At 40.3% G+C, this 24,745-nt stretch overlaps 1 protein-coding gene across 1 annotated transcript; it reads left to right on the forward strand.

Moving 5' to 3' along the window:
• The first annotated feature begins 761 nt into the window (after positions 1-761).
• Positions 762-23,974, forward strand: LOC124863873 (sphingosine kinase 1-like). The gene is made up of 5 exons (XM_047358408.1): positions 762-1,243; positions 13,033-13,182; positions 18,291-18,385; positions 18,676-18,791; positions 20,103-23,974. The coding sequence occupies exons 1-5, from the start codon at positions 817-819 to the stop codon at positions 20,995-20,997; spliced, it is 1,683 nt and encodes a 560-aa protein (XP_047214364.1). The 5' UTR covers positions 762-816; the 3' UTR covers positions 20,998-23,974.
• Positions 23,975-24,745: the final 771 nt, after the last annotated feature.

Genomic DNA, 24,745 nt, shown 5'->3' on the forward strand with positions numbered 1-24,745 from the left:
AGGTGGAACGTTAATGTATTAACAAGTGCATTTTAGGTAGGAGTCAATACCAAAGAACTCCAAATGGGTGAAACATTGATTTTTTTAGATAAAAAGTCATATGAAAAACTTATATATAAAACTTATATATACCATATATATATACACTGCTCAAAAAAATAAAGGGAACACTTTATAACACAATATAACTCCAAGTAAATCAAACTTCTGTGAAATCAAACTGTCCACTTAGGAAGCAACACTGATTGACAATCAATTTCACATGTTGTTGTTCAAATGGAATAGGCAACAGGGGGAAATCTTTGGCGATTAGCAAGACACTCAATAAAGGAGTGGTTCTGCAGGTGTGAGCCTCATTTTGACTTGTTTTAAGGACATTACATCAAAGTTGGATCAGCCTCTAGTGTGTTTTTCCTCTTTAATTTTGTGTGTGACTCCAAATCCAGGCCTGCGTTGGTTAATAAATTTGATTTCCATTGATGATTTTTGTGTGATTTTGTTGTCAGCACATTCAACTTTGTACAGAACAAAGTATTCAATGAGAATTTTTCATTCATTCAGATCTAGGATGTGTTATTTGAGGGTTCCCTTTATTTTTTTGAGCAGTGTATATATATATAAGTATGTTCTAAAGTATTCCTGAGAAACTGTGCAGCTCTCCCATCCTACTCCCTCGCTGTAATTCCCCTCACAGACTCTAGGGGGAGACTGGGAACCAGGCAGGCTGCACCCATTCCTGTTTAAAGGGTCCCAGGCTGGCAGGTTCAGAGTCTCCTCGGCACCGGCCTCCGAGACGCGTCTTACTCTCCGTCCAGGATGGAGAAAGACGCCTCAGCGCCAGACCCATCCCGGCAGCGGAACGGGTTTTCGGGCGTGCTGTACGGTGAGTTCACCGACACCCTCAACGACGGGGTCCGCTACTCGGTGAGCCTGACGGAGAGCGCCCTGACCATCCAGAGGATCTCCTCGTCCCCCGGCCGGACGAAGGTGGTGTTTAACTTAAGCGACTGCGTCGGCTGTCGCGTGTACAGAGGGCCGGACAACGTGGACATTGGCGCCTACTTCACGGCTTACTTCTATCCGTTCAAGAGGCGCTGGATGAGCGCCGGCGTGGCCCGCCAGAGAGTGGAGCAGTGCTTTCGGGTCGCTCTGGTCCAGGACCCGCTGGTCAACCTCCGGGAGGCTGAGAGATGGGCTCATGCCATCAGAGATGCCTCGGTGCTGCAGGCTCCTCGGAGAGACGGTGAGAAACAACAGTCTGAATCCGGTGAACCTAAAATCTAACTTTAGATGACAAAATAAATACCGGGAGAATGCATTTTCATGCCAGTAAAGCCAGACTTTGAAAAACACTTTTTTAGTTTATAGCAAAAGTTTGTCTCATGTAAATAGGTTGATTCAACTTGAAATATATTCCTCTTTAGTCGAAACATTTATTACACGCTGTTCATATGTTTTTCAATTTTGGGATTTAATGTAATAAACCGACACTAACAAATATATAAGAGTGAAGGTAAAAACAAAATGTGTTTTTAAATTTTTCTTGCAAAGAAAAATCTGAAAATTGTTGTCCATTTGCATTCAGCCCCCTGAGTCAATACCTTATAGACCCCATTTTCCTGCAGTTACAGCTGCAAATCTTTTGGGCTCCATCGGCTTTGCACATTAAGGGTCAGACATTTCCATTCATTTTCCTCTGCAAAATTGCTCAAGCCCAGTCAGATTGGATAGAGGCCACAGTAAGATTAGTTTCCTTTGATCTAAACCATTGTAGCTCTGTCTGTATAGTAAAGGTTGTTGTCTGACCAGAATCCCTTCTTACATGTTTAATATGGTGGTTTTTCTGAAAAAAATAATTCCCCCAGCATGAGGCTGCCACCACCAAAGGGGAAATGAAACAAATGCACATAATTATTCTTCAGATATATTTTTTTAAATATATTTTAAATATATTTTAAGCCTTGTATAATTTTCCTTTCACAAATATAAACTACCTTATGTTTGTTTTTCTTTCTTAAATTCCCTAAAAATCCATGAAATTGTATGATTGTACTGATTGCTACAAGGCACTGTATAATATTATCCCTAAAAAAAAAAGGCTTGGTAAAGGAAACAGAGAGAGGCATTTCAGCTGCTCTCTAACCTGTTCTACCTGCCTGGAAAGCTGAGCTCACCCAATTGCGGCCATTAAATAAACACGTCATGCCAATGCACATGCCTGAGCGGAGGCGGGCTCTCAATCTGAATCTAGATCTGGATCTGGATCAGCATCTAGAGTCTGCTGTGAACGCTCACTTTAAGCAGTTAGGTTTTCAGCTGCTCCTCTGTCAGCAGCTGAGCACTAACATGCTTCATTATTTCAGCTCAGCAAATTCCCAGTGAGACTTAACTCAGGTTGGGTGGAAAAAAAATTACATCAAAACAACGGCTGTTTGCCACTTGGCTCTACAGCAGCCTCTTCTTAGTGGGTATCATCCTGTCTTGTTCTGTTTAAAATGTGCACGGTTTCACGGTCTAGTTGTTTACTTTTTACTTCGCACTGGTAAATAGCAGCGACAGAGTAATTAACATGAATAAAAAATGAGAAGCAACTACGCAGCTATTTACAGTGTCTTGGAAAAGTAGTCATACCGCTTGATCTTTTTAACATTTTGTCACACTGTAATCAAAAACCTCAGCATATTTTACCGGGATCTAATTTGATAGAACATAGTGGCATGCATTTGTATGTAGCCCCTGTTTACCCTGACACCGCTAAATAAGGTTATGTTCAACCAGTGCCTTCAGAAGTCACTTTATTAGTAAATTAACTCCATTTGCACATGGACAAGTGAATGAAAAACGTCAGGAAGACCAAGGAGCACAGCAGACAGGTCAAGGTCAACGTTGTGGGGGAGTTTCGCAGAGCATTGTTCAATCCATCATCAGAAAATTCAGAAAAAGGGGAAAGTGGCAGGGCAGCATCATGCTGTGGGGATTCCTTTCTTTAGCAGGAACGGTAAAGCTCATCAGAATTGATGGGATGATGAATGGAGCAAAATAAAGGATGACAAATTGTTTGAGGCTTGAGACCAGCACAGAGGTTCACCCACCAGCAGGAACCTAATTCCGAGGTATCATGCAGTCGGCTCGGTTCAGGTATATTCATGTATTAAAATAGCCCAGCCAAAGTCCAAATCCAATTACGAATCGCTGGCAAGGCTTAAAAAACAATGTTCACATCCAATCTGACTGAGCCTGAGCTATTCGAAAAAGACAAATTTGCAAAGATTTCAGTCTCTAGATGTGCAAATCTGGTAGAGACATAACAATAGCTGTAATTCCTATGAATTTGACTTTGCGGGGAAGGGAGGGGGTAATATTAATGCATGACAGACTTTTCAGATTTGCACAACTTTGTTGTGGGTGTATCACACAGAATACCAGTGAAATCGATTGAATTTGTGGTTGTAACGTCACAAAAAGTGAAACAACTTTAAGGTACATAGATCTTTTTGCAAAGCATTATATCTGATTCTGTTTATCATAAGGGTGCAGATTAGGAATATTCCACTTCAGGTCAGGAAATATACTTTTTCATTTGTGTACACTGCAAAGCAGGGATGAACTTGCTGTGTAGTTGAAAGAGGGGGCGGATATTTGACTTGGCAGTGACTAATTGGGAATGTTGGCTCGCCAAAGACGGGGGCAAGTGTGAGCAGTGGGATGAGGAATGAGGTTGTGATCCTGGCAGCAGCCTCCAGGAGTACACTGCAAACATGGAGAGAGACACTGGGAACTTTATGAGGAGGAACAACCAGTCAGCCTCCATCCCTCCCTATGGCCTGTGGCCGGCAGGAGTTTGAGATTCAGACCTGTGTGCCAGCCAGGCATTCAGGCAGGCAGATGGTAACCTGTGAGGTAACCTGCCTCTCCCCCTGTCACTGGACTCATCAAAGAGCTCCAGCTTGGGAGGGCTTGTCCCTGTACTCGACGGTTTTACTGCCTCTTATTCCAGTATCCTTCTAAACACAGTCTCTCAGTAATGTTGGGATCATATCATTGATTTATAAGCTGTTTTAGCAGTTTAGAGCCAGTCTGGCCGATAATAAATACGCTGTTTAACAGAATGTGTTATGCATTTTAAATGAAGTTTTATTTTCCTAATAAATGAAACAGAACTGCCATTTTACTTGTTGCAGAGGGTTTATGAAAGTCAGTGAGATTCACTAATCCCTTATGGAGGACTTCCCTCAAGTTAATTACATGTCATCTCATCAGGGGATTGCAGATGGAAAGGTTGGATTAAAACTAAAATTACTGCACAAGCTGGGTATTTAGACAGACGAGCTAGCAAGGGTGACTCCACATAATTACAAATATGATGGTATTACTTACGTTTCGAGATGTAACTCTGCTAATTTAGTCTGCCTTCGGAAATCCATTCAGAAGCTGCTTGGAGGTTTATTCTCTTGGCAGTTAAAGTAAAGACTTGAAAGCAATAACGTACATAGAGTTCCTTGCAAAAGTATTCACACCCCTGATATTTAGTCACATCACAATGTAGTAGACCAACACAGAGTAGTGCATGATTGTGGAGTGAAAGAAAAATGATACCTGGTTTTAAGTACTTGCTGTATTTCCCCAAATAAAAATATACTTTTACACCTTTTGCTGCAGTAACAGCTGAATCAGCCTGTTAGAGTGTGTCTCTACTAGCTTTTAACACAGAGAGACTGACATTTTTACCCATTCTTCTTTGGCAAATAGCTCAGGCTCATCCAGATTGGATGCCGAATGTCTTTGAACATACATTTTCAAGCAAATTTTCAATTGGATTTAAGTCTGGACTTTGACTGGGCACCTGAAGAGGGATACTTCCTCTCGCTACAGCTAATGTTTGACATGAATATGTAGAATAGAATATACCTTATTGTCCCCCTAGGGGAAATTTGTCATGGACTCAAGGGTAATAGTATCTGCCCTTACAGACAATAAATACACCTAAAATACATACAACAGCTGGAGACGCGCACATAGGTTAAATACACACTCATGACATATCCAATAAGAGATTAAAACAAACAGAAGGCCAAGTTATTGCCCATTTCCGCCACCCCGACATTCAGATCTATTTAAAGTTTTGATTTAAAATGTTGATGGAGGTGGGTACAAACGAGTATTTAAAACGGTTCTGTTCATTTATTCAGGGGTATGAGCAGAGTTAGTTTTCTGCCACACAAAGAGTTTTGCATGTAGGCCAAAAATTTCAATGTTGGTCGCATCTGACAATTGGTTGCACTGGATTTTATTTTGGGGTATCAGAGTAAAGGGGCTGAATGCAAATGCACACCAAACCTTCAGATTTTTTATTGTTAGTCATTTTATAAGCATTTTCCTTTCACTTTACAACTATGCACTACTTTATGTTGGTCTATCACATAAAATCACAATAAAACACACTGAAGTATGTGGTTTTATCTGGTCTGCAGATATTTGTGAGGCACTGAATGTGATGGGAGATCCATCATGGAACTGCATGCAAACCAAACTCTTTTAAACTTGGTGTGACTCCTTTTGCAAGTGGCAGCCATTTTTTTTCGTTTTCTGTTGCTTAACTGGATTTTCAAATCAGATTAAACACATTATATCCAATAAAGAATTCTCATGATGATTTCAAAGATGGAGCTAAAGAATTCTTTAAGTAATGCACAAATAAGCATGATGGTGGCAAAGCCTGCGTCAGAGAGAGAAGAAAGATCTACAAGCCCACTCCACCCCTGCCCTTAAAATCTGTGTTTTTAAGCTGCCTCAGGGTCAGGTGTGCCTGTCACTGAGTATGCCTCCTGGGTAGAGCCTCTGCTGAAGATGCTGTGGCTCATATGGCAAGGAGCTAAAATGCGTCACCGGGTGACCTCTCACCCCAGCCAGCATCTCAGTCCCAGAGGAGCGTTCGTCTTGTTGCTCCATGACACATGAATGTGATGGCCTGTCAACCCCCACTCCCGCTGCCACAGCCTCCCCCTTCTCCTGATGCTGCCTCAGTGGGCAGTGGTGTTTATTCTCCGCGGACCTCCTCCCTTCCTTTCAGCAAACACTCAGACGGCGGCTTGTTTGCAGTCTGAATACAGCGTCGCCGCTCCTGAATAGGAGCGCTTTCACATAATATCTGTTTCTGCTCCAGCACTTGTTTCGAATGCTTTCTGTGTTTTAATAAATCTCACTTGTCTTACAACGTGTGATACTGAAGACACAATACAGCTTCATGTTCTACTCTAGGTGGTTGTAGCATTTGTGGAAAGAATAGAAGTTGTTTCTGCAAGACCCTTGTTTGCACTGATGCATCATCACATCCAGTCTGCCTGTCACCTTACTGTGTTTGTGCGTGTGTTTGTGTGTGTATTTCTTACAACCACGAAATACACACACTGATACAGAAACGTTATGTGCCGGCTTGATGGACAGGATGTGCCAGCAGATTTGTGACGTCTTGCCTGAGACAGATTGTACATACACCACACATACTGACACAGACAGAGAGAAATCTATAGAAACAAGTGGTTTACTTAGTGAAGAGTTTGACATTGGTAGCGGTTTTTAAAGCAAAGACAGACAATGATAATAATGATAAATATAATAATGAGATGTTCAATAGTAATCCCAAAATCTGTGTCTGATGAAAAACACAAAGGTCTTGACTTTTTTCACATTTTGGCACATTACATCCATACACTTCAGTGTGTTTGGTTTCTGTTGTATTATTATTAAACCGTCACATTGCTTATCCCAAGTTCCTGTCTGCAGTTTGGTCCAACTCTCAACTCACAAAACCTGACATCTAGCATTGTGATTATAATCTTCTGGATGAGACATTAGGGTTAAGGTTAAGGTCCCTTAATGCCATCACGTCTTTAAGCAGAAATCTGAGAATTATAAAATAATAGTCTGCTTGATGACAGACTTAAAATAGTAAAAAGTCAAAATTTAGCTTGGTTATACTAGACAGTCCACTGGAACAAGACTTTGCTGAAAACATATAGAAAAGCCAGCTTTGTCTTTAGTCTAAAACAACATAAATTGTGTTGAAAAGTTAAAGGTGAAAATCCATTCAAAAATACCCTTTTGGGATCTAAATAAGGGTGAAAAGTTGTGAGAGTTGATTAAAGGGGCTAGCTATGCCTGACTTTAAACAACTTTGTTTAGGCTAAATGTGGACAGTGCATTTGATTTTAAATAGTTACATCTTCAAAAGATTTTTCTAGGTTAAAACGGGTCGATGAATAGTCGACCTGAAATAGCAATTTAATATATGTAGATGAAGTCTAGTGCTTGAGGCAGCCCTTGATATCAGTAACATATACTGTAATACCTGCAGGCACCATAACACCACTCCAAGTCCCACTAAGCTGCAGCTCTTCTCTGTACTTGCATGACGTTATACCCAGTCGACGCATGCTGATCGTAGGATATGATGGAGGTTTTAACATTTTTAAACATTACCTGGGCGTCAAGTTATGGTCAGGGTGAGGTGTCAGGGTAAGGGTTAGGTGTTATGGATGCAGTTGTATTTAGGGATAAGGGAAGGGAATTTAGGGATGGAAACACTTAGTTCAAAATAATCATGAACCAAAAATAGTCTTACGGTGGTGGTGTCTGAGATTAGCGCCTGCAGAGCGCTATTTTCTCTCGCTACAGCTGATGTTAGCTTTTTCGATTCCTTAAAAAAGAAAAGAAAAGTCAATACTCTTTTTCACATAGCACAATTTTTAAACCTTCACCCACACCACCTGTCCCCAGACCTTCCAGGTTCCTCTTTGCTGTGGTCCAACAGAACAATGTTCTTCATGTCCAAACCCAGTCCCTTGTCGCAGAGTTTTAATAAAGCTTACTAAGACCTTAAGCCATACCCTTCTTTTTCACACTTCCCCACACTTCCATCTAATTTAGAGCTGAAAACATTCCTTGGTGAGTTCTGGGTTAGAAGGGTCTCAGTCTTGGCCCAATCAATTCCCTTTATAAAGCTTTCCACAAATTATTTAGCTTGATAATGAGGGTCCTAGATTGTTGATTTGTGTAAATAGAAGCTGCTTCAGTTGGACATTATTTAAACAACAGAACATTCTTAAAAATGGAAAAACAGTATAACTTCTGCCATAAAAATATCAAACCTAATTTGCATTAGCGTTTATTTCCCAAACTAAGCCCGTCTTGACCTGTTCAGGAACAAATGTTAAAGTTGCTTATTGTCCGTCACTTTCCTAAAATAATGGCCCAAGTCATTTTTTCAAGTTTTTCAGGAAATACAAAAATCTTCACAAAATCTATATAAAATATTTATTAACATTTCAACCCGAAAATGTAAAAACAACAGATGAGTGTTGACATAGCCATTTCCTATGGTTCGTTGTATTAAGCTACATATCTTTCTTAATTAGATCATATAATGTGGAAATTAAAAGAAAAACAGTTGATGAATTAATCTTTAAAGAGAAAGGAAGGAGTTTACAAAAAAACGGTTACTTGTTCTAGCCACAGGTTCTGAAGCTCTTCCACTCTTTGCTAAATGCTAGCTTTATGAATGTAGCTACTTTGTTGACAAAATGCTGACTGAAAGACAGACTTAAAATACTAAATATCTATATGCAATATTTAATGCCTAGCACATATTGTGGCAATCCTTATCACTTACCAATAGGGATGAGCCCTGAATTGGCTCAAGTCACACTCTTGACATAGGCCATTGTACAACAGACCTGGAATTGCGGGACCTCCTCAACTGAGGATTTAGACAATACAAGAGGTGGCTAGCATCATGAGCAGATGATTTAGGCAAAAAAAAAAAAAAAATCTATATATATATATATATGTACATTGTAAATATGTATATTCTTTAATGCGAAAACAAAACCAAAGAGCAAAGTGTACCGGAGTCAAATTCCTTGTTTGTATGTACGAACTTGGCAATAAAGCTGATTCTGATTCTGATTCTGATTCTCTGACTTTGTAGAACTGCTTCCACAATGTTCTTCTCTGTACTTCATTTTGAGCCAAGGTTAGCATGTACTGAGTATATATTTGGGCAGACATTGCAGACTGTCTATGAACTCCATTCTATATTCTTCCTTTACAAAGTTAATAAAACTTTTAAGGACACGTCTTCTTTTACCTGCCAATAATAAAACTCAGAGATATTGATTCTCCTCTTATAACTCATGGCTGCTTACATTTAAATCTCATTGATAAAACATTCCCAAAAATATATGGAATAGTTTTTTTTTGTATTATCAGGAGTACTCTGCATTTTTTGAGAAAAACATGTTCATCAGAGCACTAAAAAGTGCAAAGCTATACTTGCCTTGCCTTTTTGGTCAGGAACAAAAAGTTGCAGATGAAGAATTATTGAATTTGATATTGATTTGTCATGTAGGGAATCTTTAGTAGATAGGTGCAGATTTTGTTAAAATCATTTTCTCTGGCCCATCTTTTTTCTGTGTTATCCGTCACATACTATCAGAAATGCCAGTGCACTAAGGATTTCAGTTTTTGACCTTTGCAGAGCGATGTGTGGATATTTTATCAGAAAGCTTTTCAGCTCAGTTCACTTGAGTGCAAGAGCTGAATCCAAAAGCTGGTTGACCTTCATAAGCTGCTTTCCACTCAATTCTGGAAGTGCACGGAGCTTTTTACCATTGAAAGGAACATTATGCAGGGATGCAACTAGCGAACAATACTGCCCCTGTGTGAATGAACAGAGATAGATTGGCACATGCCTGTCTGTTTTTGGATTCTCACCTCTCCCTGTAGGGTGTAAGCACCTTTGCATGAGATATTTCTAATAATTGTTTGTGTTCCATCATTCCAAGGCTAACTGAATTTGGCGGAGGCTGGTAAAAAGGTAGCAGATCGCTTTTCACAGAACAAGACAATGACGCTATAGACTATTTAATTAGAAACATTTTACAGGCAAAGCTACACTGTCTAAAGCACTTTCTTGTATTGAAAAAGATGCCCTTGGTGCTGAGAGTTTATGATATTATGACGTCATAAGCCTTCAGAAATAGAACTTTTATAGCAAATTCATACCTAAGTCTCCAGACAGTTTTAGATAAAAATTGCTGAAAATTCTTACTCTAGGGAGGCAAACTTGGCGCTAGATAAACTTTTTTGAAACACTTCTCACAAAATCTCATTTTAAAAAGCATGTTAACCTACAAAATTACTGTAGAAGAGACCGGATCTGTACACAAAGGGTGTAATGCATTAAACCCAGGCAATTGGAGGAAATTAGCTTTTCCTTCAGGGCTTAAAGTGCGTAGGTGCTTGCTTTAAAAAGCAGAACTCATACAATCCTTACAGCATCTTGCTTGTTTGATGTACCATATGCAATTTGTAAAAGATGAGCAATCAAATTCACCAAACTGGCTGAAAAGGCTGAGACTAAAGTCAGTACGTTTGTTGAGGCAACACAATGTGAGGCACACTTATAAACAACACAGGTTTAGAATATTTTGCTTCGAGTACGCACAGAAAAACAAAGAATCGGATGACGTGTCTGTCAGCATTGTTGTCTGTGGCTGACTGCTATGCTGCTATGGTGTTACACAATTACAGAGTATTTGCACTCACCAGCCACTTTATTAGGTACTCCTTGCTAGTACTCATTATACATCATTTGCATTCAAAACTGCCTTTATGTTTGCGACATAGATGCAACAAGGTGTTTGAAACATTCCTGAGAGATTTTGATCCATATTGCCATGACAGCATCACACAGCTGCTTTGCCTGCTGCACATCCATGATGCAAAATTCTATTGGGTTGAGTGGAGATTGTTGGAGTACAGTAAACTCATTGCCATGTTCTAGAAACAAGTTCCAGATGATGTGAACTTTGCGACATAGTGAATTATCCTGCTGGAAGTAGTAATCAGAAATGGGTGCAATGCTGTTATGGTCAGGGATGAACTTGTTCAGCAACTATACTCAGGAAGACTGTGGCATTCAAGTGATGCATTGGTACTAAGAGGCCCAAATTGCACCAAGAAAAAATCACCACACCATTTTCCTACTGCCAGCAGCCTCAACAATTGATAAAAGGCACGATGGATGAATGCTTTCATGTTATTGAAGCCAAATTCAATGCCATCCGAATGTTGCAGCTCAAATCTGTTATTGTCCATTTTTCCTAAACCAGTGAGAACTTTGGCCTCAGTTTCCTGCTAGCTGACAGCTCTGGCACTGGTTTGGTGCTCTGATGCTGTAGCTCATCAGTCTTAAGTCAGTCTTATGTGTTGTGTGTTCAGAGATGGCATTCTGCATACCTTAATACCACCACACCTGCCTTTCTTTCATCTTGAAACCATCTGCTCATACTCTTCTGACATCAACAAGGCATTTTCATCCACATAGCTGCCATTTTTTGAGTATTTTCTCTTTTCCTGACCGTTGTCTGTAAAACAAGAAGATTGTGCATGGAAATCACAGCAAATCTGCAGTTCCTGAACTAGTTGGACCAGCCCGTGTGGCACCAATACCTTTAGAACATTAAAATTCACTTAAACCCCCTTTCTTTCTCATTCTGATGCTTTGGTTGAACTTCAGCAAGCCATTGTTATCACGTCAAGATGCCTAGATGCATTAAGTTGCTGCCATGTGATCAGCTGAATTACTTAACCCGTTAACAAGCAATAAAACAGGTGTACCTAATAAAGGAGACGTGATGTTGTTACTGTGTACATGTGTCATTCACGAGTGGGTTTGAAAGAGGAGGTCCATGATGTTAATCTAATTAATTCCTGACTGTTGCAACAAGAAATTACTCTTTCCAACATCACTCAACATCACTTTCCCTAATCACACGTGCAATTTGGGTTAAATGTTTAGTGCTGCAGCACTATACAAAGTTGTAGAGTGTTCTTAAGTGGTCCAGTAATTTTTAGCTGAAAGGCTCAGACAATAAGGTCAAGTCCCTTCGCATCTCAGCCACCTCAAGTTAATGATGGGTCACATGTAGTGAGCCTTCACCGGTCCTGACAGAGTTCATTGGGGGAAATATTTAATAATAAAAACAAAACATGGCTTTACTTTTCAGACAAATTCATTAAATCTGCACTGGCACAGATAGTAGTTTATGCCTTGCAACAGGTGGAAGCCCTGCAACAACAGGAGAGTGCCAAATAAGAGCTGTATTAGAAATGATATAATCTACAAGACCTTTCCAGACAATATTTTATAGTACAATGAAATATGCAGCGGCTCCCACATTTATTGGCATCCCTGGTAAAGATGTGTAAAGATATACTTCAGTTCAGTTTTCATTGCAGAATCATAATACCACTAAAAATATTAGGAAGTCCCAACCTTTAATTTAAGTACATTTATTCAGTGAGGGAAAATGTAACAAAATCACCACTAGTACATTTGCGGGCATCCCTAATACTTTATTTAAAATAAATGTAACTAAAACACTTTTTTGCAATTTATACCTTACAAATTTGATCTGAGTAGCAGTAACTCATGCCTTCTTTGAATAGGATATAAATATGAATAAATTCTTTAGACAATACGTTTTAAAACAACTACATCCGTGAGGACCCTTGTTTATCTGGTCACCACACAGCGTGAGGAGGATAGTAAGGGAGGGAAAAAGATCTTCAAAGCTTACTCTTACAGAACGTCAGCAAAAGAGCTGAGGTCTTGGTGATCAAGAATAACCATTGTCAGTTTAACCCCAGTTATTTAAAAGAATTTTCTTTCCTTCCATTGATTTGTGATTATTTGATAGACACAAGCAGCAGGCTGTCTTAGTCAAGGATAATAAGGTTCCCAACATAAATAATAGGTAAGATTCCAAATAAAATACCTTATCTCTGCAGCACATCACATTAAAATTGAGCGCTGTCAGTCTTGATGGTCGCCCAGCTGTTAGCTGCAGTGTTCTTGCATTTTTCTCTCACACAGCATTTCTATGCATATATTCAGAGAAGGATGAGGTCGTTTTTTCTCATCCTCTTTATCCTTGCCATCACTCACATTATCCTCTCTCTGCCTGTCAGGTGTGGTGTACACGGAGCTGAGGAGACCTTGCAGAACCATGATCCTGGTGAACCCCCACAGCGGGCGTGGACAGGCTCTCCAGCTGTTTACTGGCCACATACAGGCCATGCTCACAGAGGCCTCCGTTTCCTACACCCTCGTCATCACAGGTCAGTCATAAATATGTTTTCTACATTCATTCGGCTGCGGCTCTTCCAAGGGTCATCTTCATAGAAAACAGAGGATTAAACATTCCACTACATCATAGCGTGATCATTCTGAGAACTGGGTCATGCTGTGAGTTACGCATGCACTGACATAAGCCAAATTGACAATGCTTCGAAGCAAGTTTTAATCTCTGCAGGAATTATGCATTGTTTTTGTGTTCACAAATTCACAAAGCATGCGCTCACAGAAAACATGGGCATTGAATTCTCACTCTATACATGCCATCTGCTGCACATTCAGTATGATTTGCTAATGCCGTTTGGTGACCTTTAACAGTGTTGTGCATGTTACTGTCATCTGAGGCTATTTTCACCACAAGAAGCTGTTACTCTGAACAGCTTTAAAAGAAGATCTGGAACAAAATAATCTACATTTCATCATTTACCTACAGTGTTATGTAAAGTGCTCAGACCCCTTAAGCTGTTTCGCGTTGTGCCACGTTGATCCACAAACGCCAATGAATTGTATTGGTATTTTATGAGATAGACCAACACAAAGTAGTGCAAAAATATGAAGAGAAACCCATTCGACTATAACAACCCAGCACAGTTTTGCTCATTTTTCCGTGCAAAGAGCTCCATCTCAGTCACCATAGACTGAGAATGCATGTGCACATCAGTTGGTGTACCATGCCATAGATTTTCAACTAGATTAAGATCTTGACTTTGACTGGGCCATTCTAACACCTTATACGCTTTGATGTAATCCATTCCATTGTAGCTCCAGCTGTAGGTTCTGCTGGAAGCTGGACTTCCACTCCAGTCCACTCACAGCTTCATCTTACTATAAACTCTCAACTGCTTCCTTTGTGTAGAAAACAATCCCCACAGCATGATGCTGCCACCACCGCGTTTCACCATGGGGGTGGTGTATTAAGGCTGATATGTATATGTGTTAGTTTTCCACCCCACATGTTACAGTTTTGGTGAGAACTGACCAGAACATTTTTGTTCACTTGTTTCCTGTATCCCCGACATGATCTCTGACACTCTTCAGCTCACCTAAGGTTGCCATAGACTTCTTGGTTGCTTCTCTAAATATGTAGTTTAAGTGGACGACCAAATCTCGGAAGATTTGCAGTTGTGTCACACTCTTTCCATTTTCAGATAGTGGATTAAGCAATGGACTGTGAGATGTTTAAAGCTTAAACCCTGCTTTAAACTCCTCCTTAAGTGTGCTCCTGACCTGTCTGCAGCATTCCTTGGTTTTCATTAGGCTTTTTGTTCAATAATGTTCTCTTACAAACATCTGAGGCCTTCACAGATCAATTATAATTATATTCGGATTAAATTACACACAGGCAGGCTCTAGGTACTAAGTAGGAGACCTCTGAGGCCAATTAGTTGCACCAGATTTTATTTAGGTGTATCAGAGTAAAGGGGGTTAAACATATATTTATAAAATGTCTGAACTCCACGAATATTTTTTCTTTCACCTCAACCACCTTCAACCTCTCTGCACCCCGCATACTTACCCTTAGTAGGCAGGACCAGCAGTTTGGCAGGTATGAATATGCTGTCTCTTTTTGGATCAGCTCGGCATTATGAAGCTGAATCTCTGCTGCGGCTCACAGTGAGACGGATTATGACAGCGAAGGCAGCGGAGCGCTGGAGCAGAAACTCTGCTTGTGTGGTTTTGTCTTTTTGAGAAAGTACGCCGGTATGCTCGCACATACTTAACGGGCTCCTGGGACCCGAAGAAGGGTCAGGAACTGGATGGAGATGAAAACACAGAGCCTAATTACTGAAGTTAACGAAGAGGAACAGAGATGGACATATAGGAAGGGGAATATAGGACACTGAGACCCCAGAGTGGTGGGGTCCAGCATGTCTAGTGAGAACTAACTTTAGTCTATTTTACTCAGTGTACACCTTTTTGATGAGTGTATCAAACTGCTTTTTGCCTGAGGTTGGACAAGCACAGTTCAAAGCTCCTGTTGTGTCAACCTGAACATTTTACATACCCATTTTAGTCTTTACCTAGGTTAACCTCAGAAGAAGGCCGAAGACAGCAACATATATAGCAAACTGCTGCTTTTAAAGAGAAACAACGGGAATTTGACCCAGATTTCGGGTGTTTTTATCTTTTATCAAGCTGCGTCTTTGCAACTTGTGAAAGATTTCGCGGACGACATAAAGTCTGTAATATTAAAAGGCATAACTATAAGCTGCCTTTATCTTTGGATTTAATTTTATATTTTAAAAGTAATAAAAACATTGTTTTTCTTTCGAGGTTTCTATGAAGCAGAAAGTGCCATAGACCAAGTCTTTAATAGTAGAGTTAGACAAACACCGGACAAGTAGAGCTTGTTTGAAAGACTTGCCAGAAGTCTCAAATACACGTTGGATTTTATTATAATGAATATGGGGGGTGATAGCTGTTTAACATTAATGTCTTATTTAAAACCATAGTGATCAGATGACATCATGCATTGCTTTTGTATAGTAAGTTCCCCACTAGTTGATTTATAATAGCAGCAAAAAAACATATTCAATGAGCTTTTAATGCATAGAAATGAGATTTAAAGACAGGTGCATTAGAATATCATTAAAAAGTAATTATATTTGAATTATTCAGTTTAAAACACAACCAAACCAATAACCTTCCATCACCATGCTTAGCTGGGACGAGGTGTTTGTCCAATATGATCTCATGGCCATGAGTATGTATAAAGGTGCATCTATATACATTAGAATGTAACAGAAATGTTTATTTATTTGAGAAATTTCATTTCAAAAAGTGAAACTCCAAACAGATTATGCACACACAAAGCAATCATGGCCTAAAACTACTAAAATCCCCAAGTTTACTTACTTAGAAAATGTAAAGACAAATAATGGATTTTTAATCCAGAAATGTTGTGACCACTGATCATAATAAAGACTGCTAACCTAAAAACTGTCTAGTAAACAGTCACTGACACCCTCTACAAGGAGGATAAGCCACAAAGTGCCATGCTAAATGGCTGTTCACAGCATATTAATAAAAAGATTAGTGGAAGGTAAACATGTGGTCAAAATGGTGCAGTCGCAACAGGGATAACCACAGGCGTGGGAAGAATGTGAGGCAAGCCCATTTAACTGTTTTGGGGGAAATTTACAAAGTGTGGACTGTGGCTGGATTTACCCAGGTGTTATGGACTTCAACTGTGTGATTCCTTGTGTTAACCCAGTCCTGAGCCAGAGGGAATGTCAGAAGCATCCTACCTGGGCTAAGAAGAAGGGTCTGGCTTGTTGCACAGTGGTTCAAAGTCTTCTATCAGATGAAAGTTAATTTAGCATTGTATGTAGAAATCAAAGTATGAGAAAGTATGCGAGTCTGGCGAAATAGTGAAGAGGCACAGAATCCAAGTTGCCTGAGGCCCAGTCATTACAGTTAGTAATGATTTGAAGGAGTTGTGTCATTGCTGCTGTTGGTGTTCTGTGTTTATCAAGTCAAAGACAATGCATTAGTCTAGCAGGACATTTTAGAGCACTTCCTGCTTTCTGCTGAGATGCTCATTTCAGTTTCCAGCAGGACTTGGCACCTGCACAAACTGCCAAAGGTACCAATACCTGCTTTCGTGCCCATGGTATCACTGTGCTTGATTGGCTAACAAACCAACTGGCCTAAACTCCATCAAGAGACTATAGAATATTGTCAAGAAGAGGATAAGAGACACCAGACTCAACAAATCAGATGACCTAGAGGCCGCTATCAAAGCAACCTGGGCTTCCATTACACCTCAGCTGTGCTACATGCTGATCTCCTCCATGCAGTAATTCATGCAAAATGAACCCTGACTAATTTTTGAGTGCATGTACTGTACAGTACATAGACATACTTTTCAGTAGGCAAGTATTTCTGTATTAACACCTTTCTTTTTTTTAGTCATATGTAAGATTCAAATTTTCTTAGAAAAAGTTAATGGTTTGGGCTTGCTGTCCACCTAGATGACCTGTGTTTCTTGCTGTCTCTATGAGCCCTTCAGTATGTGAAAGAACTTTGAACTAAAGTATTAGGCAGTTGGTGTCAAAGCGGACATCTACCCGGCCCCTGTGTAATAAATCCTCCCAAGTACAGCAACAAATCTATGAGAATTTTGTTATTTACTTTTGTAATCCCTTTACATGTCACTCAGCTATATGAAAAGTGCTTTACAAATAAAATCAGATTTATTCCATTCATTGGCCAACAAAGACAAAGTTGTATTTTAAGATAAATAAGATAAAAAGCTGAATGAAAATAATACTTGGAATTAAACGAAGCCATACACATATTTCACGAGAACTGTATGTGTGGTTTTCCAATGACCTCTTCAATAAGTAAGTATCTCGGAAGGAAAACATCAGTCTTGCAGGCTAAAAATGCTGAGTCAGCTGTGCAGTTCAATTACTCCTGTCAACACAGCACTGCATAAACACCTCCAGCCTGTCCAGCACACAGCAAACAAACAGCACAGGAGTAAGGAGAGGTTGAGCAAAGTAAAACCATTGGGTTGATCAATACTTCAGTAGGAATGTTCTCGTAGTGGCAGCACACCCGTGCCTCTTAGGTTGAATGTCTGCCGTCCTTTCCTCCCTTCCTCTCTAAAGCTGTTTCCATTTTCCACACGTGACTACACTGGGGAGTCTCGGCTGACAGGACTGTAGACTTTAATGCTGGCAAGATGAGCCCACAGAGACCCCCAGTGCAGGGACCAACTCAAGGACGCTGCCAATAAAACTAGGCTGAACAAATAGCTCACTTCTCCACCAGCACATTTACCAACATGCGACCACTCGCTCCCTGCTCTCTCTGTCACAGATGTTTGCAGGCTGGCTAAGCTGCCTTGGAGCTGCCGAGTAGCCATTGGATGAGCTAATGTGATATGTCTAGTCCGATAAGAGGAAATTGAATCCCTTTTCTGCCTAATCTCCCTGATCCCACTCCAGAGCCTGCGGTGATGAAGGGAACATGTCTTTCTCTGCCCTTACCCCTTTTTATCATCATTCTTTTCACTTTGTCCCACATTCTGCCACATTTTCTGCCTCGTCTTGCAGTTTACTCTTGCATTTCTTCTGTTCATTAGAGCACCAAAACCATGCACGGGAAATGGTGAGGAATGCCGACCTGTCGCAGTGGGATGCGCTGGTCATTATGTCGGGTGACGGGCTGCTGTTTGAGGTATACAACCCACTTCTACTCACAAATGATGGGAATTGTTAATCACTGGGTGTTGGATAAACCTCCACGACTCTAGTTTCTATTTTCAGCACTTCTTGGAATAGGAATATGAAATTTTAATTTGGTCTCAAACATGATAAAGGAGATCAGGTGCATGCATGAAAAAAACTGCAGTCATCCAGAAATTATTTTTGTACTCAGCCACAGTACCATCTGGTCACAATGGTAGTGCCACACTACACACAAAACAGCAGGTTTTTATGTTTTCGTCATCTTTCCTCTTCACTCAGGTAATAAATGGTCTGATGGAGCGTGAAGATTGGCAACAAGCCATCCAGACTCCTCTAGGTATCCTACCAGGGGGCTCTGGCAATGCCCTGGCTGCATCCATCCACAACTACTCGCAGTGAGTCCATCTTTTAATGAGTCATTTAAATGCATAGGCTAAAAGTACAAAAGACGATCCTTCTTTAGTTCATAAAAGACAATTTATCTCCTTCCTTTGTAATTATAGTAAAGGCTGACTGGGCTCATCTTTCCTCAGGAGAGAGGAGTTACTTAGACTGTTTAGCTGTGCAGCCAGAGTTCAGGTCTGGTTGCACAAACACTCAAAGCAATGATGTAAGGGTTTTAGAAATTCACTCATTATGTTAACCCAGCACATGTCCAGGTTATCATCCCCATCTGCTGGATAGTTGTTGGCCAAATTTCAAAAAAGCATCACTGGTGAGCCAAAATGTCATGACCACATCTATTTAATGGGATGTTAGGACTTTGGATGACTCCAAAACAACTCAGATTTGCTGATCTATTGACGTCATAATGTTTATATATATATATATATATATATATATATATATATATATATATATATATAGTCATATTTAATACATTTGAATATTGGTTCTGACGAGGCCCATTTTTCAGATTTAAAGCAGCCTTTGAAAATAACAACCATTAAGCAGGTATTATACATAGGCTGTTCTTCCTTAAGCCCATGTTTCTGTCTTAAAAATGCATTTATTTATTGGTCTGTTGTAATATTCTAATCTTAAACATCCTGTTTTTATTAGCTGCAAGCAGAAATAATCATAATTAACAGATAAAGACTAGAAAACATCAGTCTGTGCATAATTAATGTATGTAATGTGCTTCACTTAGTGCTGGAGTTACTGTAATTAATAAACTTTTGAATATAAGTCTAATTTATTGAAGATAGCTAGATTATTCATGTAGGAGATACTCTGAAACATTTTAGAAGACATTTGGACAAGACTCTTTTCTGAGCATAACACATGAAGGTCATAAAAACATCTGCATAGAATAAGAAGTTGTTATTGCTAAATATAAAAAGTCCAAAAATCCGATTTTGAAGTCATCTGGGAGAATAGCAGTTATTCTTTGTGAAAGGTCATATGCATAGTTTCCTGTACCCTAAACCTAACAGTGTTCCTCAACACAAAATCCCAACTTCATCTGTACATTTTGTTCATTTACCTTCAATGTGTGACTGCCAAGTTGTTTTCGTGTCTTAGATGGAGGACAAAACCTTACAACTTCTCATGTTTGATGTATTCCTATGCATTATGTTTAGTTTCATTGTTCATTTATCTTAGTTTAGCCTATATATAAAGAGGCAAATAGTCAATAAAAAGCTGCATTACTATGTGCTCTACTGTGTTTTCCTCTGATCTTGTTTTTTGTAATGATCCAACAGGTTGCCTCCAGCCTGGAACGAGGAGCTGCTACTGAGCTGTGGTTTCATGCTGTGCAAAGGTCTGGTTGGTTCCCTTGACTTGGTCTCAGTCCATTTGGCCTCCAGGCAGCGCCTCTTCTCCTTCCTCTCCTTGGCTTGGGGCTTTGTGGCAGATGTGGATATTGAGAGCGAGAAGTATCGTCATGTGGGAGCTATCCGCTTCCTGATGGGCACCCTGGTGCGCCTGGCCTCACTCAGAGTTTATCAGGGCAGGTTAGCATATCTACCTGCTAAAGAAGCACCGAAACCTTCCAAAAAAATCGTGAAGGCAACCCATCCTACGTCTACGTCTCTCTGTTCGTCCTTTCCCTGTCATCTCATTCCCAATGTTTCACCAAAGCAGAGCTCGTTGACCAATTGCATTGATATGAACATAAACCAAAACTCCATCACCAACTCTTCCAATTTAATCAACAACATGAGGCCCGAGACACAGAGCAACAATATGACTACATCACTTGTAGATTCTCTTCTCCCCAGTCTGGACCAGCAGGTCCCAGAAAACTGGACAGTGGTCAATGAGGAGGACTTTGTTTTGGTGCTGGCTATTTACCAGTCCCATCTGGCTGAGGATCTGTGGACAGTCCCGGGAGCAATGGCAGATGACGGACTGATTCATCTGTTTTACGTGACAGCGGGAATATCCCGGCCTGCCCTCTTGCGTCTCTTCCTTGCCATGGAAAAGGGTTCCCATTTAGCGTGCGGTTGCCCCCACCTTGTGTACGAAAAGGTGAGGGCCCTGCGGTTAGAGCCCATTTCACAACAAGGCATGATCACCGTGGATGGAGAGGTGGTGGAGTACGGGCCCATTCAGGCTCAGGTCCACCCTGGAATGGCTAAACTTATATGCGGATGAACTTGTGCTTTACTTTATAGTTCTAGTTTGGCTTTTATACTCAGTGTCAGATTCTTTATGTATGCTGTCTTCTCAGAAGTGCCAAAGACAATAAATCAGCCTTTGGAAATTCCTTTATTTTTTTACAGAGACAACATGTCCTATTTTTATGGACCCCCTCCTCCTCTCCTTCTCTCTCATTGTTAAATTCAGGGTCAAAGTCATGGAGGATTGCTCTTACTTCTGGCTGGTCCAGGCTTAGAGAAAAAAAAGGAATGTGTGTGTATGTGCTTATGAAAAGCCACATCTTTACGTGAGAGGTGTTTTGATAGTACAGTGGCAGCGCAGTGCTCTCTGCTTGTCGGACCTTATAAGCATGGCACATATGAAGAGATACATGTTTTTCTTTCCTTGGAGACTCCTAGAGAATCCCTGCCTCATGCCCCGCTGTACCACTACTGGCTGTCAATCCCCTTGCCGGGCCGCCACCCTAATAGCAATGCTTGCCCTACAGCTTAGTAAAAAAACTGAGGAGATATAAATTAGCGTTGACAGATCTTTAATCTTTGCATAGTTTACATGAAAAAAACGTCAGATTTGCTGATGTTATAGCCCTGTCCTTTCCTTCTGTGTGACAGACAGCTTTCGCTACACCTTTACCAACGTTTTATCCATTTCCTGTTCCCTGTTTCATCTTCAACTATCATTAAACCGTAGGAATCGCCTCCACTCACACACTTTCTTTTCCCCATCCCCCCCCACCTCTTCCTATGCTCAGATCTTCACATACACACACATTCCCTTGCGTCTCTGCAGCACTTAGCGAGGGGGAGGGGTGTGATCTGCTACCGTGCAAATGATCCCCTCTTCTCTTGCCATCTTAAGATTGTACTCTTGCTCCCCTCCAATGGTTAACGAACCATCAGCACCTAATGTGTCCTTAATATGAGGGTTTAGATCTGCTAGAGGGTACTAAATAGAAAGTCCTCCTTTTTTAATTACATGAACTCTTAGGTGGGTTTTCAAATTTATATTAGGATGGTTAAAGCACACTCGAGTGGATAAAGTGCAGTTTCAGACGGGCCCTGTTAGAGTTGCGTATTGAGAGGCTTGTGATCAATGTAAGGAGGGTGGCAGGTGTTTTGCTCCTCTATGTGACCTGCTTGGTGGTCGGTGCTGTGGATCAGTTAGTGTTCGGGGGCGGAGGAGAGTGCAAATGTTATCATTATCATCAGGATCCCCCGCACACACACACACCAGTTTACCTCAGGCTGCAGACCAGCTGTGCAAGTGTGTAGCTGAGTTGTAACATACAATTTTAGCAAGTTTTCCTTTAACTTTAAGTGAAACCGTGGTTAAATTACAAAAAAGTCCCCCCCTAAAGTAAAAACTGATGACACTTTTGCCTGTTAGACTCTTGCTAGGGGGACTCATAAAGTGCTGATTTGGAAAATGTTTTAGCTCATCTGTCATTTGGAGCGAGAAAAAGCCAATGCAATAAGTTGATAGCGCACCTAATCTTCAGCTGTTTTCTTCAGTAACTAGTCCTTCAAATGACTAGATTCTTCTAGACAGAGCATACATTTGTTACTTATGTCAATATACTAATAAAATACTTGTAAGGGACACTCAAACATTATTTGGCTTTCCTGGCAAGCTAGCTGGATAAGTCAGTAAAGTCTTGCAAACTGCTGTGTATGTCTTTATGGAGTAAAGTATTTATATGCCTTGAACGTTTCCATCTTTTGTCAAATTAGTAGAACCACTTTTTGGTAATTCCATGTCTCTAATAGTTTTACACATTTATATACTGTCATGCTGTTGGGTTTTGAGTGATGTGCAGGGTTAGTTTTTCAAGTAGGCTAACACATTCAAATTATGGTTTTATCTGATCAGAGCACCTTCTTCCACAGGTTTGCTGTTTCCCTACATGGCTTGTGGCAAACTGCGAACATGACTTCTTATAGCTTTCTTTCTGCAATTCCCTCCACTGTGCCACTCTTCCATAAAGGCCTAGATTTGTTAGTGCGTGACCACTAGTTGTCAACCTATTCGTCCAATTGAGCTATGGATCTGAGCAGCTCCTGTAGAGCTACCGTGGACGTCTTAGCTGCTTCGCTGCTTAATGCTTTCCCTGCTTGATTTGTCAGTGTAGATGGATAGCTATGTCTTGGTAGGTTTAAGATTGTGCCAGACGTTTTCCATTTTCAATTGATGGCTTGAACTGTGCTCTGTAAGTTTTCAAAGACTGGGGTGTGGTTCACTTCACATCTGAGGAAGCTGCGTAGGAGCAAGAAGAAGGATTACAGCAGTGTGGACTGGGCCCTGTGTTAGCAGGCCAGTACAAACCAAACAAGGAGACCAGGGCAGCTAAGAGAAACTACAGTGAGAAGCTAAAAAACTGTTTCTCAGCAGATGACCCGAAATCAGCTTTCTAATTCTAATTAGGTGACATCTGAAAACAATAGTTGTACTGGATTTAATTTAGGGGTATCAAAGTAAAGGCACAGCCTAAAATGCTTAACACACTTTTATTATTTATGTTTGTAAAAACTGAAAAAAAATAATTTTCCTTCCACTTCACAATTATGACATTGTTGTTGTCTACCGGATAAAATCATAAGCAAATACATTTAAGTTTCTTGTTGATGTAACAACATGTGGAAAAGTTCCAGGTGTGTGAGTCATGGAATGTCTGTCAGAACATTTGACCAAAATTTCTTTGTTACTGTAGGTTTACTGTCCAGACTGGTGCATATCATGTAAATCTCATTACTTAAATTAGCTCATCAAACCAGCCATGATCTGTACTTTACAGGCATATTTACAAAATTAGCAAGTGACTACGTCTTGTTGTTGTATATTTCTTGGATGCAATAGTTCTGATGAAAATTTAAAAGAGAGATCATATTTTGCCTATTTAGTTTCCCTTCATTGGCTCCCTGTTAATCCAGAATATAATTTAAAATTCTCTTTATCACATTTAAAGCCCTTAATGATTTAGCTCCATCATACATCAGAGATCTGATTGTTCCATATGTTCCTAACAGGGCACTTCGTTCTCAGACTGCAGGTTTACTGGTGGTTCCTAGAGTCTCTAGAAGTAGAATGGGAGGCAGATCCTTTAGTTATCAGGCTCCTCTCCTGTGGAACCAGCTCCCAGTTTTAGTCCGTGAGGCAGACACCCTGTCTACTTTTAAGGCTAGGCTTAAAACTTTCCATTTTGATAAAACATATAGTGACAGTGGCTTAGGTTATCCTGAGTCTTGATCTGTATTTATGCTGCTATAGGCTTATACCACTTTTACTCTCTCTCTCTGCCGCATTCTCATACTACTCTCCAATTTTGCATTATTTACTGTTATTTCAGCTTTTAACTTTATGTTCTCTCTATGTTTTTTTCTCTCTCTAGAAGCTACATTTGACCGGGCTTTGTGTTTAGCTGTAGCACCTTCCTGGAGGGGGACATCGGCCAAGCTTCTGCTGCCAACAACTTAATGCTTACCTTATACAGATGATACACATAGCCCTGTCTTTCAGTCTTTAACCCTGTCTCTCCTAGACATAGCTACTGGCTTAGCTTCTACTGTGACTAACTGTATGTGCTCTCTTTCATACTCTAGACTTAAAAAAAGGCTCAGAGTTCATCTGCTTAGCTGTCTTTCTCTCCTAGATGAAGCCGCTAAAGGAGCTGTAACCATTAATGTTTCACTTTTCTTTCCTATAGAAAGTACTACTGGATCAGTGCTTCAGTGTTCTTTTTGTGTCT

The sequence above is a fragment of the Girardinichthys multiradiatus genome, chromosome Y (genome assembly GCF_021462225.1).
Source record: "Girardinichthys multiradiatus isolate DD_20200921_A chromosome Y, DD_fGirMul_XY1, whole genome shotgun sequence".
NCBI classification, from domain to species: domain Eukaryota; kingdom Metazoa; phylum Chordata; class Actinopteri; order Cyprinodontiformes; family Goodeidae; genus Girardinichthys; species Girardinichthys multiradiatus.

Coding starts and splice junctions, on each gene's coding strand:
- LOC124863873 (XM_047358408.1), top strand. CDS start 817: ATGGAGAAAGACGCCTCAGCGCCAGACCCATCCCGGCAGCGGAACGGG. Junction 1,244..13,032: donor GCAGGCTCCTCGGAGAGACG/GTGAGAAACAAC, acceptor TCTGCCTGTCAG/GTGTGGTGTACACGGAGCTG. Junction 13,183..18,290: donor CTACACCCTCGTCATCACAG/GTCAGTCATAAA, acceptor TCTGTTCATTAG/AGCACCAAAACCATGCACGG.